At 53.5% G+C, this 15,348-nt stretch overlaps 1 protein-coding gene across 1 annotated transcript; it reads right to left on the bottom strand.

Moving 5' to 3' along the window:
- Positions 1–2,992: 2,992 nt before the first annotated feature.
- Positions 2,993–7,209, bottom strand: FEZF2 (FEZ family zinc finger 2). Its single transcript, XM_086697730.1, has 5 exons — positions 6,692–7,209; positions 5,397–6,329; positions 4,910–5,044; positions 4,584–4,716; positions 2,993–3,665 (listed from the first exon to the last, which is right to left on the bottom strand). Exons 2-5 carry the CDS (start codon positions 6,264–6,266, stop codon positions 3,406–3,408), a joined length of 1,398 nt encoding a protein of 465 aa, XP_086553856.1. The 5' UTR covers positions 6,267–6,329; positions 6,692–7,209; the 3' UTR covers positions 2,993–3,405.
- Positions 7,210–15,348: the final 8,139 nt, after the last annotated feature.

Raw genomic sequence — 15,348 nt, 5'->3', positions numbered from 1 at the left:
CTTTGTACTCCTTTTCGGGTGAAGGCATCCTTTCTTGAATCCCACACCTGAAGGAAGCAGACAACTTAAACCCGGGAGCAGTGACTTCCAACCTGTGGAAAGCGGAGCTGCGCCCTACAGATACAGAACTCTCTGTTTATCTGCAATTACCGCCAGATGTGAAGTAACACCTTCTCAGGTGAGAGCGATTGACAGGAGCTGGTGTGAAGGTGAAGTTCAGAATCAGGTTATGAGGAAACAACCTCAAGGAGGTTGGATCATGCCAGACACGCTGCTCAGGTGTACCCCAGAAGTCACAGGGACTCACTTCGCCCCTGACTGCAGAGATGAGCAGTCCAGGAGAGAAATGCCTCCTGCTCTCCCCGTTACTTTGATTTCATTTGCTGCCTCGTTTGCAAGCACGCCATCTTCAGAACTGTCACCCGGAAACCAATTTCTCCCGTCGTAGGAGATGGGCAACCCTTTTGGTCTTCCTCCTGGGAAAACTTACTACAGAAGAATTTCTCAAAGTTCTCTCACCTGAAGGTTAGAAAGTTCTTTTCCTGGGTGGGGGTGCCCCGTCTATTTTTTTTTTTTTTTAATCATTATTTCTCTTCTCTTCTTAAAGGGAAAGAAGACTTGATCACGATTTCCACATTCAGGCCAACTTTTTAACCCAATTCTCTAAGCGGATGCTTTGCACTAAATTTGATGGTGTCTGCCCCTTGTCCCAAGTTCTGGAACTATTTAAAAAGAAGGTGGGCTCGCCCTGACCAGTATCTGGACTCCAAGAAGTGAATCTGCAAAGGATCCTTTCAGGAATGCAAGAAGGAAAGGATTTTGGTTAAGAGGACTGTCGTAGGGTTACCGGGATCTCCCAGAAATGGAGAAGGGTGTGTGTGTGTGTGTGTGTGTGTGTGTGTGTGTGTATGTAAGGAGGGTCTAATAAAACCCGGTATGAGAACCCTGGGGGAAAGCTGACTCCTCAAACCAGCTCGCAATACCCCTGGGGATAGATGTGTGGGAAAAGCAAGGCGATATTTCCATATCCTTGGCCGCCAAGTCCTCCTCGCCCATCCTGGGGTTTCCTGGGGTTTGTGGCATCCATGGAGATTTCGGAGTTAAATCTGCATATCCCTCTGGGTCCCAATCTCCCCTCAGCGAACTGCAGCCAGAACGAGCTAACATTTAAATTCCTCCTCGCTTCCTCATTCCCCCTCCCCTGACTGCGCCTTCCCAGACTTGGGAGGGGGGGGGGATTACAAAAAACGAGGACGCTCTCCTTTCAGGAAATGGAATTCTAATGTACACGTTCCTATTTCTGAATCGGAGGTACTAAAAATACTCCCGCGACAGCCTGAGGAAGCTGTCGCCGTCCTCTGTGCAAACAAAATCGACAATTCTCCTTCCCCGCGCAATGGGTCTGCGAATTGGGCGGGGGCCGGAACCCAACCTTTGGCTGTGACCAGGACTGAGCCTCCACGCAGCAGCCAAACGTCTTCGCGCGGGTCCCAACCTGGAGATTCCTCCCCACCCACGAGGACTGAAGGCAGTTTGGGTTCCCTGAAAGCCTCCTGGAGTTCGAATCCCAGCCCTACCTAGTCCCGTGACCCGAGGCATGTCGTTTGGCTTATCTCTGCCTCAATGTCTCTGTCCGTCCATAAATCGTCCCCAGCTTGAGGGGTGTTGTGAACATTCGAAAGCACCTGTGCCTGGAAACGGAGCAAGCGTTGGGGAAACGTGAGCAGTTTTGATCGTGGAAGCCCCTGGCGCCGGCAGCACTGAGCTCCTACTGTATACCGGGTGTTGGGATAACCCGCACCCAAGTCACTTGCAGAGTTATGAGGGGGTTTCCTTTTGCATTAACGAAGCAAATAACCTCCACTCGCAGTGGAAATCCGCGTGGGATCAACGCCCGGCTGCCGCCGCCCTATTCCTTGCAATGGCAAGGCTGCGTGGAAGCGCGCTCTCCGGCCCAGCGCCGCCTTTCCTCTCCACGCTAGGGAATATTGTTCCAGAAGACGTGGGCTGAATCTCGGCGCGAATATTAAGAGTGTGTGTATGGAGTGGGGGGGGAGGTCCGGCGCGCCGAGCCAGTAATCTGAGCTCTTGATTATCCAGATTCGGATCAAACGGGGCGGCGGCGGCCGACCCCCTCCTGGGAATGATTAGATGATTAATGTAATGCTGTTTGAAGGGTCTCTGTTTTCTCTCTTAATTTGGGTCATTACTTAGGAAGCAAGCGTGAGATCATTTCATCAGCGTGCTCGGCGGCGGAGATAGCTATTCAGAAAATGGGCTAACTGCGCGGTAATCGGGGAGCGGGAGGCGGCGGCTGCGAGCTCCGAGAGTCCGGGTGCGCCCTCCCGCGGCAGGGCGCACAGCACCCGGAGGCTGGCCCCAGATCAGCAGCACCGGCCAGGGAGCCCCGGAGCCCCAGAGCTCCGGCTGGGCTGGGGACCCTTGGCCTCCAGCTCTCGTCTCCAGGAAAAACTGGGAGGAAGAGTCCACCCCCCCCCCCCCCCGCCCGTCAGGTCGCCCAGAAAAGGAGACATGCTCAGAAGCTCCCCATAGGGGCATTGCCCTGGCCGTTTACCCTTGCGCGGCAAGGCAATTTGCTGAAAGATGCACCCAAACCAGCTCCCCAACACCCAGCGACTTTTAACCCCTCCTTTTTTTTTTTTTTTTAATTTTCTCACCCAAATAAGGCAACACCCAGAATCCCAAGCGTCGGAAGAGTCACCAAATAAAAACTTGGCACCACGTGTAGGCCGACGTAGACCTTTGCTCCCTCGATGGGGGGGGGGGGGGGGGGAAGGGGGAGGGGGCGCGGGGAGGGAGGGTCTTCACAAGCAAGCGCCGCAGGAACACCGGTTTGGCCTCACCCTGGTCCCAGCACCCCAAAGGAAGTAGCATTTGGACAGGGAAATGCTATAAACGCCTATTCCCTTCTCATTCTTTGGGGTTGCTGAGCTGACCTATCGGCGAGGGGAGAGGGGGGAAAGAAAACACGCACTAGTGATTCTGTTTATTGAGTTAGATATGTATATATTCCGAGTTCGCTTGTACAGGAGGATTTACATGGCTGTATAAAGATGGCTGGGGGCGCCGCGCTCTTCCGGGGCGTTCACGTGACAGGCTGGGGTGAAAACCCACGGCCGGAGGAGAAGCGGAGGCCTGGAGGGAAATACGTTTCAGCGCACTGGGTTTAAATTAAGTTTCCCGAATACACAAAGGTGGGAGCCACGCGTTTGCTGCCAGTCATCGAGGAAACGTTTAGCTTTCCAAAAAATATGCTGGTTTCGATAAATAGATTTTAGCCTCTCTGCTATAGTTTTTATTTTCTTTTAATTTTAGAAATAAGTTTATACGTGTGATCTGTTTGGGGGCTGGATGGGGCCGGAAGGGAGGGCGAGGCAGTAGCTCTCAGCTCTGCACTGTCCGAGTCAGGTCCTTTGTGGAGGGGGCGGCAGGCCCCACGCTATCGTGGAGTTTGCGCACGTGTTTCTTTAAGTCAAAGTTTCTGCAAAACCCTTTGCCGCAAGTGGCGCACGTGAAAGGCTTCTTGTCGTTGTGGGTGTGCATGTGGAAGGTCAGGTTGTAGACCTGGTGGAAGGCCTTGTTGCAGATGGTGCATTTGTACTGCTTCTCGCCGCTGTGGGTCAGCTTGTGATTCTTGTAGTTCCCTACGGGAGACCAAAAACAAAAAAAAGGAGGGGGGGAGGGAATGTATTGGAACGGGGGGGGGGGGGGTGCCGGGCGTCCCGGGGTTGGCTCAGGTGCCCGCGCAAAGAAGGCGACGCTTGGCTAGGCGGGCGCGACCTCTCCGAGTGAAGAAGTTGTCAAACTTCGTCTGCGTCAAGCCGGAGGCTCTCACGACAGGATGGAGGGCCGAGTCCCGCGTAGCCTCCCCGCGCCCCTGCCCCGCCCGGTGCACAGGCCCGCGCAGCGTCCCTCCCGCTGTGCTCGGCTGGCCGGGAAACTTTTGCACAGCCCAGAGACGCATCGGGTCCTTCTCCTGGCTGCTGCCTCGCTGGAAGAAATTCGCACGAACCCGGGCTTCGTCCCTCATTTTCTGTTTTTCTTCTCATTTTAAAAGTTACTCCCTCTGCCCGCCACCCCCACCAAGATACCACCCGGAGATCCAAAAGTGCCTTGAAAAACCCAAGCGGGGCGCCGGGCCTGGAGGTGCTGGGGACAGTAATGGTTTCCCCCGGTCTTGTTATTCCCAGGAGGTGGAGTTTGCCTCGATTTTTTTTTTTTTTTTTTTTCATTTGAAAGGGGTGTCCCGGCTACAAAGACAAGCTTTTTCTATAGAGCAATAGCCTTTCTTTCTCCTACTTCCTTTCCCTCTGTCCCTTCCTTCCATCCCACCTCCCAAATTCGGAGTCTCCCCGTGCAACCAGCCTGAATCCAGCGAGGTCTACTAACCCGGCCCGGAGAGCTTCCACCCAAACCGGGCACAACCCGATTCCAAAGAAATGCTCTGCCCGCGCTTGCAGCTCTCACGCTCCCTCTCTCCGGATCCTTCTTTGCCTTCCCGCTAGCAGTGACCCGCCGAGTCCGGAGGTGAGGTGAGGAGAGGGCCTCGCCCCGCACATTACCTTTTTGGTGAAAGCCTTTGCCGCAAAACTCGCAGACGAAGGGCTTGTAGCCCGCGTGGATGCGGATGTGCGTGTTGAGCGTGGAACTGCGGTTGAAGGCTTTGCCGCACTGGTTGCATTTATGCGGCTTTTCCTGCGAAAAGGGGCGCGCGCACAATGAGGCCAAGGCCCCGGCTAGGGGAGGCCACCTCGGGGGCACCTTGAAGGGGCATGGGCTCCCCGGGAGGGGTAAGGGGAGCCCTTGCCATCCTCTCCCCAACACCGTCGCTCAGGCACGGGGTGTTGCGGGGGGGGGGGGGGCCGAGCTCGACCCGGGGGCCACGTACCTGGGTGTGGATAATTTTGTGTCTGCAGAGCGTGCTGGCCTGGCGGAAGCCTTTGCCGCAGACTTTGCACACGAACGGTCTGGCTCCGGTGTGGACCGGCATGTGGCGGGTGAGGTTATAGTGAGCATTAAACACCTATGGGAGGACACGAGGGGCCTTGTGGTGTGTCCGTCCGCGAGGGTCTAGAATCAGACTGGGGAGGCCAGCGCCTTACATCCCCCAACCAACACTCCCTTCAGAAACCAACCAGAGCCCTGTTCATTTTGCCAAGCGCTTCCCAACCCACTGCTCACGCGTCTCGTGTGGCCGCGGACAACGACATCCCCATTTTACAGAATGGGAAACTGAGGCCCAGCTGGGCCCCCCAATGTGAGAAGTAGATAGCTACCGGGGAGCTCCTAAACTTGGGAAAGGGGCGGTCCGGGCTGCCTCAGCCAAGCTGCTGTTCTGCTCATCCCTCCCAGCCCCCGCGGACCCGGGGCCTCACCTTGCCGCACACCTCGCAGGTGAAGTTTTTGGGCTTGCCGTCCGCAGAGCCCCCGGGCAGCTTGCCGTGGCCCTTGACGCCGCCGCGTTCGGCGGTCAGGGCCGAGTTCTCCTTCAGCACTTGCTCCAGCGGCGCGGGCAAGCGCTCCTTATGGGCATAGGGGGCCGGATGGGGGAACTTGTCCGCGGCCAGGCCGGCCAACTTGGCGTTCTCCAGCAAAAAGAGTTTGGGGTGCGCGGCCAGGGCGGCGGGGGCCTGTGCGTTGAGGAGGCCGGACGGGAAGAGGTGGCCTCCGAGGAGCTCAGACGGCGGGTACGCGGCAGAGTCCAGGTAGTTGAAATAGTAGAGCGAGCCGCTGGCCGGCAGCCCCACCGCCTGGTTGATGACCTGCGGCTTGATGACCCTGCCCGCCGGCAGCGCAGACGGCGCCAGGCCCAGATCGGCCTTGCAGCACACGCCACAGTTGGTTTTGCACAAGCCGCTGGCGCCGCACACCGGGGCCCCCCCGCCGCCGCCGCCGCCGCCGCCGCCGCCTCCTCCTCCTCCTCCTCCTCCTCCACCGCCGCCCGCCCGGAGGCTGCTTTTCCAGAGCTCGGAGTAACTGAGCAGTGTCTTGGACGGCACCTCGTAGCCTAGGGGCTGGAGGGGGATCATACAGGGCAGCGGCGAGCAAAGGTTGAGCAATTTCTTGCCCTGGCCGCCGTCTGCCTCCAGCGTCCCCGGCCGGGGCTCAAAGGGCGCACGGGGCTCCGACGTCTTGGCCATGATGCGCTCGATGGAGAAGGCCAGCGTCTTGGAAGTGGCCGGCGACGCTCCAGCGCGCGGGCAGGCCGGGGGCACCATGGTCTCCAGGGAAGCCGAACTGGCCATGGCGCGCCGAGCCGAGCTTTGCCGTGCGGGACTGGGCCAGGGCGCAGCCTCTCTCCTCTAAGTCTGCATTCCGGAAAAGGCAGGGAGGGAAACCGCAATTTAATAAGCACCTTGTCGGGTCCAGGTCACCCATTTGCATTCAAATGAACAGGGGCAGAACAAAGTGCACCCAAGGGGACCAAATTACCTCCCATTAACCCGGCGCGCAAAGGAACCCACCAGCCCCTGCCCCGAGACTTTGAAAGGGGGAAGACGGGGGAGGGTTTACAAAGGAAAAGGAGAGAGAGAAAAAAAGAAAGAAAGAAAAGAGCCTCAAATTAACCCCCCCTGAGCCGTTCCCTGGACCCTGGCCTCCGCCACGCGTGCGGGGAGCTGGACGGTGAAGGGGCAAAGTTAGAGGACCGGGAGAGCCACCTCGCATTTACCTCTTTCCCCCACCGCCAAGGAGATGCGTTCCGAGCCATGCAGCGTGTCTCCTCTGTCACATTTTGATGGCAAACATCTTCCCCTCCGCGTGAGATCACTGTCTTTTACATTCAGCTGACATCACATGAAGTCACTTGAAGTGGAATGACATGGGCGGCGGCGCGGCTCCCGTAGCGGCCCCTGTGTTCCCCCGCGCCTGCCGGCCGCCGCCGCCACCGCCCCTCAAACTTTAAAAGGAGGCAACTGGCGCCCGCGCTCCCCTCGGGAAAGTGCGAGCGGTTCGCGAATCGGGAAGGAGGGAAGAGACGGGAGGGGGAGGGGGAGGAATCGTGATGGTTTTGCCGGTGGAAAGAAGGTGGGGGGAGCCCAAACCCAGGCAGAGTTCTGTGCGTGATTCACAACTTTGGGGGCCTATAGGTTTGAGGGACGCGGGGAGGGCAGAGGGTCCCGCACGCGCCGCCCCAAAGGGCCCCTGGGTGTCCGTCTAGTCGCTGAACTATCCCTTAGCCCTCTGCAGCCGAGCTGGGCATGGTGCTAATAAACTGCCATTTACCCACGGAGCCGGCGCCAGCCCCGAACACGCGCAAATGATAATTACCTCATTAGGATGTGGCGCATGGACGCGGGCGCCGCGTTTGGAGGGGGGAACTTGTTAATGGGGAAATATTAATTTATGCAAAAACAACGAGCTCGCCTTGGCTGGCGTCGGAGGTCGGGAGAGAGCTCCCGCCGCCCAAGGACGACCCTGAAGCGTCCGGAAGAGCAAGGCCGCGCGCCCAGACCCCGGGGGCCTCGGCGCCCGGTGGGCGCGCCTCCCCCTCTCTGACCGAACTCCTCGCCTGCGGCTGGGGGGGACTGCACAGCAAGCTAGAGGACTGCTTGAGAACCTAATCGATCAGAATCGCTGATTTGTGATCGGGTTTCTGAGGCAAAGCCCGGCTCTGCTGCTGGTTTCGGGCTGCGTGCGGGGAGGATTCGGAGGGCAGCTCTCCCTGCTGATGGGTACTTACTGTTTGTATAATTGAGAAGGTCCAATCTCCACCTGTTTAAGGAGCAGATTGAAACAGCAGAACCTCCCCTGGATCCTATTAAAACGTTTTTCCTCCTAAGGCCATTCAGTCGAACCAATTTTCCGAAGTGATTCATAGAGCTGAATTCTGCCAAGGCAGCTCTTTCACTTCTAGCCACTAAAGCACCGCGTGGAACCGGGTTTTGTGTTTTTCTAAAATAAAGAGAAGGATTATCAGAGGGGAGAGGGAGGGGGCTTGAAGGGGGGCGGGCAGGGACTTAGTGTGGCCAGAGGTACAAGCAGAGGGAAGAAAAGGCCCTTTTCTAGACAGGCCCCAAGTAAGTTCGGAGGAATTCAGCGTTTTGTGCCTGGCGCACAAAAGCAGCGCGCTCCACGCTCGGTTTGGAGGGGCTGAATTCATCTGTTTGCAGACCATTCTACCTGCGTATCACAACAAACTGCTCAAAGACGCTCCAGCACTTTCAACAGGCCGGGTGCTCTTGGCGACAACAAAAGTGGTCGAGGCTGAGGGTTCTTGGGGGGTGGGGGGGCGGCTAGCAAGAGAGAGAGCGAGAGAATTAGGTTTAGGAAGGAGGAGGGGGGGGTGCAGGGGTTTTTAAAAACTTTTGGACGGTTTTGTTTGCGGGACAATTATATCTTGCCAGCCGGCTTTTGCAAGACCACGAGCTTTGTAGCCGCAACCACAGTTTAAGAGGATTACGGTGGGTATAATATGAGCAAACAGGGTTGAGGGTTTGATAGTGAATTTCATCTCCAAAGATACAGGGGCTTGTGGAGCCCAAGAAAATGCTACTGAAAGCAAACCTTTTCCTTTTTCACTCAGGAACAGGTCTTGAGAAACTGAGTATCTTGCCTGAGGCCTCTCAGCTGCAAAACATCCCAGAAAGCCATCAGGGAAAGGACGGGGGAAAGGTCTAGTTTTAACTGAAGGCAAAGCATTCCTTTTCCCCTTCAGAACTTCTCTCTACTACCCACTCCCCCTCTGACGTGCAATTTCAAACCGGATATTGACCTGGCAGGTAAGGGAACAGAAAAGTGTACTTGGAAAGCAAGGGGAGGGAACAAAGAGATGTCTGAGGGAAAGTGGCCTGGAGGGTGACATCAGTGGGTGGATTTTCTCACCCTGCTAAGGCTGGAGAACTGCTTCTACTTCCCCCTAAATTCAGCAGGCGCAAGTCTATTCCCCAAAGAACACTTCTCCCCAAACTTCCAGATTTCAAAGCTAGAAGAAAGAAGCTTGCTTGTCTGAAAAATATTTCCATATACAACCCATTGAATTTAGATGTTCAAAGAGGTGGTATTCCAGACCCACTCTACCCCCATCCCTGTGTTAATGTGCAAACAACACAAATGAACCCGCACCCCCCCCCCAACAGGAAACAAACCAACAACTCACCCCGACATTGAAACAGTATCAATACACCCGGAGGGGCTCAACACCCGAATTTCTATACCGACTTTCCTGCGGGTCTCCTTGAGTCACCGGCACCTCACCCCAAACCCCTTTCCAAATTGGGTAATTGTTGATCTCGGCAGCGCGAAATATCTGCTGGTTTGAAAGCTCCATCAGGCTGAAAGGCTTCCAAAGGCTTCCCGTGAACCTGTCTTGCCATCCCTGGCGCTTTTTGCAACTGCACAAGCCATCCCGCTCTCCCCGGCATCACAAAGGAGTGTTACCTCCACGGAAAGAAAACATTTGGGTAAAAACAAGTTGCCCCTAATGTGCCTCTCTTTCCAAATGTTGGGTGAATACACTGGCTTTTAGAAAAGTATTTAATTAGCTTCACAAACTTCTCCTTCCCTCGCCTGCAGATTATATTGAAGTGGAGGGTTGGAGACTATTTTACACCTTGCCACTCACATGTTAATTAATCTCTATCTAACCCTAATTGCAGTTTATTCAAGCACCGCTCAACAGCTCACCCACACAATAAACACTGATCCTACTTTTATACATATTACTTCACGTTAACACATTGAGTAATTAACTCCAGTACCAACTAATAGTGCAAACAAATATTTTCTGTAAACGAGATGATTTCAGGCAGAATAAAAGAGGACTAGGGGAGCATGGCACTTGGTGGAGGGAGGGCTGAGATTTCCAATCGCTGCCCCCCCCCTTCAAATTCATTCTCATTTGCAGGAATTTAAAAAAAAATTTTTTTAATGTTTATTTATTTTTGAGAGAGAGACAAAGTGTGAGCAGGGGAAGAGCAGAGAGAGAGTTAGACACAGAACCCAAAGCAGGCTCCGGGCTCTGAGCTGTCAGCACAGAGCCCGTCGCGGGGCTCGAACTCCTGAACTGAGATCGAGACGTGAGCCAAAGTCCGTCGCTCAACCGACTGAGCCACCCAGGTGCCTCAGTAATTTTTTTTTTTTTTTTTTTTTTACGCTGAAATGTCAAAACAAAGAGGGAGGACCATAGGGATTAAAATTTGACAATTTTATGAAGTTGGTGGCGGAGTTCTGGGAGACTAGGGGTAACTTTTTTCTACCTACACATTTTCAGTGAGAGCGGGGGAATCCAAAATAACTCCACATGAAGGGCAACAACAGGAGGCTCCGGGGATGCGCAGATGTTTGAGGGATGTGAAGCCATCTCTGAAAAATAAAGTTGTACAAAGCTTCCCGCTCTAAAGAAGTCTTGTCCTTTAAAGCCAGGGTAGAAGTGGGCCGAGGGATATATGAGAAATCCTCTCTCTCTTCCAGTCCAGACTGCTACAAAAGCTCCACTTTGGGGGTGCAGGGGCCTTGGGTCAGCAGCTTGACCAAGCAAGCCACCTTACGTGGAGGCACGCGGTCTGCGCCCAAGCGAGGCCCACTAGGCCTCAGCGCCCGTGCTACACGCCAGCGGCCCAATCGGGAGGCTGCCCTCCTCCTATCCCTGGGCGCCCAGGCCCGTGCTGGCCAACCTCACTGGACGGCGCACACTGCAGCCCATCGCTCTTGGCCTGCCAGGCCTGGACCCACCGTGGGGCCTTCCTCTGCCCTGAGGTCTCAGCCCCTCGCCCGTCAACTTCCGGGGCCTCAGCCGAAAGCCAGCCGCTTTCGCCTCGACCCATCTGGCCCACGCTCGGTCCTCCACACCTCGGCCGCGGTGGGGAAACACTGCCAGCCCGACGCCCCTCTGCGGCCTGTGCTCTTCCCACGCTGCAGAGCAGGGTGCCAAGGCCGGGGGCTGCTTCGGCTCCGCCGGGCCTGACCCACGCCGCGACCTCGGGGATCAGCGGCTGTGGGGCGCCGCACCCGTGCCAAGCCACTCGCACACCACTGATTGGGGATCCAGGCTCAACCCCAAGGACTGGAGCGCAAGGTTTTAATTGAAATCGCAGGTTTAAGCACAGCTGGCGGCTGTCTATTGATTTTGCAAGGGCTTCTCTTGTGGGAAGCATATTAAATATGACTGGCGCTGCTGGAGGAGCCCCCTCCCTCTGGCCTTTTTATGGTCACTAACCCGAACACTGTAATGATGACTTTTGCTTAAAATTTTTTGTTGTTGTTGTTTAATGCCAGAAATCGCCTTCACGTTAGGACAAATTACTTAGCAGACGCCTGCCTGGGGTGTAGACAACCTCAGAGGAAAATCCCTTTCTGGAGCAAAAGCTCACACTTTGCACCACCTCTGGCTTCGCCGAGGGGAAAGGCAAACGTTTCTACTACAAAAAGGTGTTGCAGCTCAGGTGGCTCGTCTCTGTCGCTTCTAGGTGACGAGAGGCACTATGATTTTCAATATTATTACTATTTTCTCTCCGGTTAGGTTGCAGTACTTAATAACTCGTCCTGCCATCTCCCCGGGGAGCTGAGCAGCTTGGGGGCGGACGGCGAGCTCGAGGCTGCCGGGTTTGGGGAAACACCCACCCGGCAGATTTGAGGTTTTTTCCGCGCTCCTTCGCTCCTCCGTAACTTGTTTGGAAAACAATACAAAAACCCCAAACCAAACTTAAGGGTGTAAGGACTCTCCCTCCCGTCTTTGCTTCTTTCTAAGGGGATATTTAGGATCTGATTAACATGATGCCACGTTTAACCGCTGAAAATAGATGAACTTCAGAAGAGAAAATTTTCTGCGATCCTCCTCCCCCCACCCCCTCCCCTCCAGGAAGCATTTTATTGAAAACATTCGGACTGGCTTGCCAGTAGCTGGCTTGTCCAAGGCTCAGGGGCCTCCGCCTTCGGTGCGCGCCGTTTGCAGGATTAGTGCGGCCGGGAGACAAAGAGCCCCAGAGACCCGGGCCAGGCGAGGCCGGGCGCGCCCGGGGAGCTCCCGGGTTCCGGATACCCGCACGCAGCGCTCGAGCACAGTCTGGGGCCCGGGCCTTCAGGCACAGATGGGCCAGAGCCGTCTGCATCTGCCGGCGTCCTCGGGGAGGCTGCGGCGCCCACAGCCGGGGTGGCCGAGCGCCCTTCCCACCGCACCGGCGGCGGTTTTGCAGCACCCGTTGCATTCAGGGACCGGTTTGCAAGCCTCGGTGTACCCACAGCCTCGTATTCACCCTTGAACACGAGAGGCGCTGATAAAGCCAAGGGCGGCCGGCTTTGCAGCCAAGGGGAGAATGGGGCGGTGGTGCAAACCTACCATGATTTCCAGAATCCTCCCAGCCTCTTCTGCAATCACATCAGAGGACATTAGCTGCCTATTTGGAAATCTGGAAACACGCGCTCCTAGGCCACAAGGGTTCTCCCCAAAGAGCAGATCTGCAGTCTCTACCCACTCAAGTTTAGTGCGCTCTTCTCTCTGACTACTGGATGCATATATAATCACAAATTAAATATATATGTTTAAATATGTATGTAACAATTATGTACATATTTAAACATATATAACTATATACATATTTAAATATATATATGCGTTATGTATGAACATTGTGTATATATGTATGTGTATATGTATATATATTCACCGCTATCGACAACCCTTCACTTAGAAATGCCATTTAATTAGGAATCTGATCCAATACCCTCGCGCAGCAATTTGTCAGCGGACTTGTCATTTCGCGAGGCGCGGTGGGGAAGACAGTCGTCTCGCGCAAATGCGTTTTCCTCTCGCCACGCGGTTTGGGTGTGCAATCCAAAGGAAACAATTATTTATAAAGAACAATTTATACATACTTATACATACAATACATGTAATATATATATAATCTCCACGTGCATATATTATACACACATACACACATATATAAATGAAATAAAAAGGCCTTTTGGTGAGCGACTGGCCCTGCCTAGTTCGGGTGATGTCGATCTCTGACTCCCTGGGAAGACGGCTTAGGATCCTCCGCGTTATTTAACTTGGCAGCTAGTTAAACTCCGCGGTGGAGCCTGCCCAAAGGTATTAGCGTTAAGTGCTGAGAGCTGGAGTTAAGCCGGCAGGGAAAAGGAAGGACTGGAAGGGGCAAAGGGGTGAGAGGAACTGATTTCAGGGTCGGCCAAACTTCTGGAAATTTGCTGGACAGAGGAGGTCTGCGTAGGATCGCCCACTGGATACGAACCGGAAACGCTGTGATCCCTTTACAGGGGAATCTCTCCGTTGTATTGTTTGGTTGGTGATTTGGTTTGGTTTTGATAGGCACTTCCCAGCTATGCAGGTGAAAAGTTCTTTCCAGCCTGGGTTTCTTGAGGTCTCCCTATTCAGCTGAAGCCCATCTTCTCCACTCCTGGGTCCAGCTTTCTGTCTGAATGCCCCACCTGGGGAGTTTCTAGATTGACTTTGGTAAAGACAAAATGGCAACCGCAAAAACGCTGAGCAGCGCACTCCATCAAGAATGAACCAGCCCTTGGCTGCCTCTGTTGCTGTCTCCCTCACACACAGACCCTCTCTCTTTGGGGATAAAGCTAGGGTGGCAATCCGTAGGTGATTACTTATCACTGAGGACCCGTCACATGTCAGGCACGATACTAAGCTAATACCCACTCTAGTCCGTTCTCACTTCGTCCTATGAAGTCATATGCCCATTATACAGATTTGAAAATTGAGGCTCTTGAAGGCTAGCTAACATGCCCAGGGCCACACACCTGGGAAGAGTTTGTTTTCAGCACCTGTGCTCCTAACCGCCATACTAAAAACCCAGAGCTTAAACAGCTCGCCCGAATGGCTGGCAGAATGTAAATTGGGACAACACTTTGACAAACTGGTTACCAGTATCTACTAAAGTGGAATATTTGCATTCCTGATGACCCAGCAATTTCACTGCTAAATATATACTCAACAGTGAGCCTATGTTCACCAAAAGACATGGATTAGAATGTCCATAGCAGTGCTATTTATCATAGTCCTAAATTGGAAGTCAAATAACCATCAAGTGTGGCACTCATAAATTAATAAATCATGGCATGTTCACATAGTGAAATGCTCTATACATCAATACAAATCCACAAATTACTGGTACACCAAATAGCATCAATGAATGTCACAAACAATATTGAACAAAAACAGAGCCAAAAGACTGCATATTACATGATTCCATTTTTTAGAGTTCGAAGGTAGGCAAAAGTGGGGGCTTCTGAGGTGCTCGTAAGGGTTTATTTCCTGACTTGGGTGCTAATTTGTGAATATTTATCAAGCTGTGCACACTTATTTGAATATTTTTCTATATATTTGTTTTACTTCTGTTAAATAGAAGTATTTGGCCATATTTCTATAGATCTATTATAATACCTCTATGTCTGTTAAATAAATGAATACTTGGTAAGAAGTTGTCTGACTCGCCCCCTCCCCTCCCCTAGTTCCCCAAAGAGACACTGGTCCCCTGCCTCTTGAATAATGCTCTTTGAATTTCTCCCCCTGAACCAGACAACCGCATCGCTTAACTGGCCTCTCGTATAGATGTTTAAAAACAAGCTGCATCCAAACTCCTAACACAGTCGTCTTTGGAGCCTGGAGCACTGACCCAGCTTCCCAGAGACCCTGAAGTGGGCTCAAGACTTAGTCAGGGGAGCTCATTTGAAGCATTTTTCTCACCCAAGACCTCAGAAGAAGGATGGCAGCTTTGAACTTGGACCTGTGCTCTTTGCCCCGGGGCACCAGTTGAAGAACGTCAGGCCAGGAACTGCCTCAAACTTTCCAGAGACACAATGTGGCAAGCTGCCTTGGGAGGTGGAGGGTCTGGTTGAAGGCGGGAGGGTGGGGTCGGGATGTTCCTAGGAACTGGCATTAATAGGAAGCCTTGGCCAGGCTTTAGAGCTCAACTCACTGGGTCTTGGCCCTAGACGAGACCAGGGGCAAAAAGACAGAATCTTGGCTCTCTGGCAAGTGACCCAGTTAGCAGAACTAGCAGTTTTGCTCTGGGAGAGGGTGGTGAAGTTTATTTTAGCAAGAAAAAGCCTTGGGATACAGAAATCAAACCAAATACTTGACAATCCCTTTGTGCAAATCCATGGTGAATCCTTCCAGTGGCACTGGTTGCAAATCTGATCTCAGCACTTTAAGAAAGATACCAAGAACCTATAAGTAAAGCAATTAAGGTAGGACTCAGGCTGTAAGAACTGATGCTCTAGATAGCATAAAAATAATTCTCTGGTCCTGAGAGAGTGAGAAGAGATAAGACCCAAGGTGATATAATTAATTCATGAGTTAGCCAGCGAACCTACCTTAAGATTTGCTATATCGGGCACCCTCTAGATGCCCGC

The sequence above is a fragment of the Puma concolor genome, chromosome A2 (assembly GCF_028749965.1).
Source record: "Puma concolor isolate L17-30 chromosome A2, mPumCon1.1.hap2, whole genome shotgun sequence".
Lineage (NCBI taxonomy): Eukaryota > Metazoa > Chordata > Mammalia > Carnivora > Felidae > Puma > Puma concolor.
Note: the sequence above shows the minus strand (reverse complement) of the source record. Positions and strands in the feature narration are given on the sequence as shown.

Excerpts from the sequence above, each read along its gene's own strand:
- FEZF2 (XM_086697730.1), bottom strand. The coding sequence starts at position 6,266 with ATGGCCAGTTCGGCTTCCCTGGAGACCATGGTGCCCCCGGCCTGCCCG. Across the intron at positions 4,717-4,909 it reads ACAAAATTATCCACACCCAG|GAAAAGCCGCATAAATGCAA; the intron begins GTACGTGGCCCC and ends CCCTTTTCGCAG. Across the intron at positions 3,666-4,583 it reads CAAAGGCTTTCACCAAAAAG|GGAACTACAAGAATCACAAG; the intron begins GTAATGTGCGGG and ends GGTCTCCCGTAG.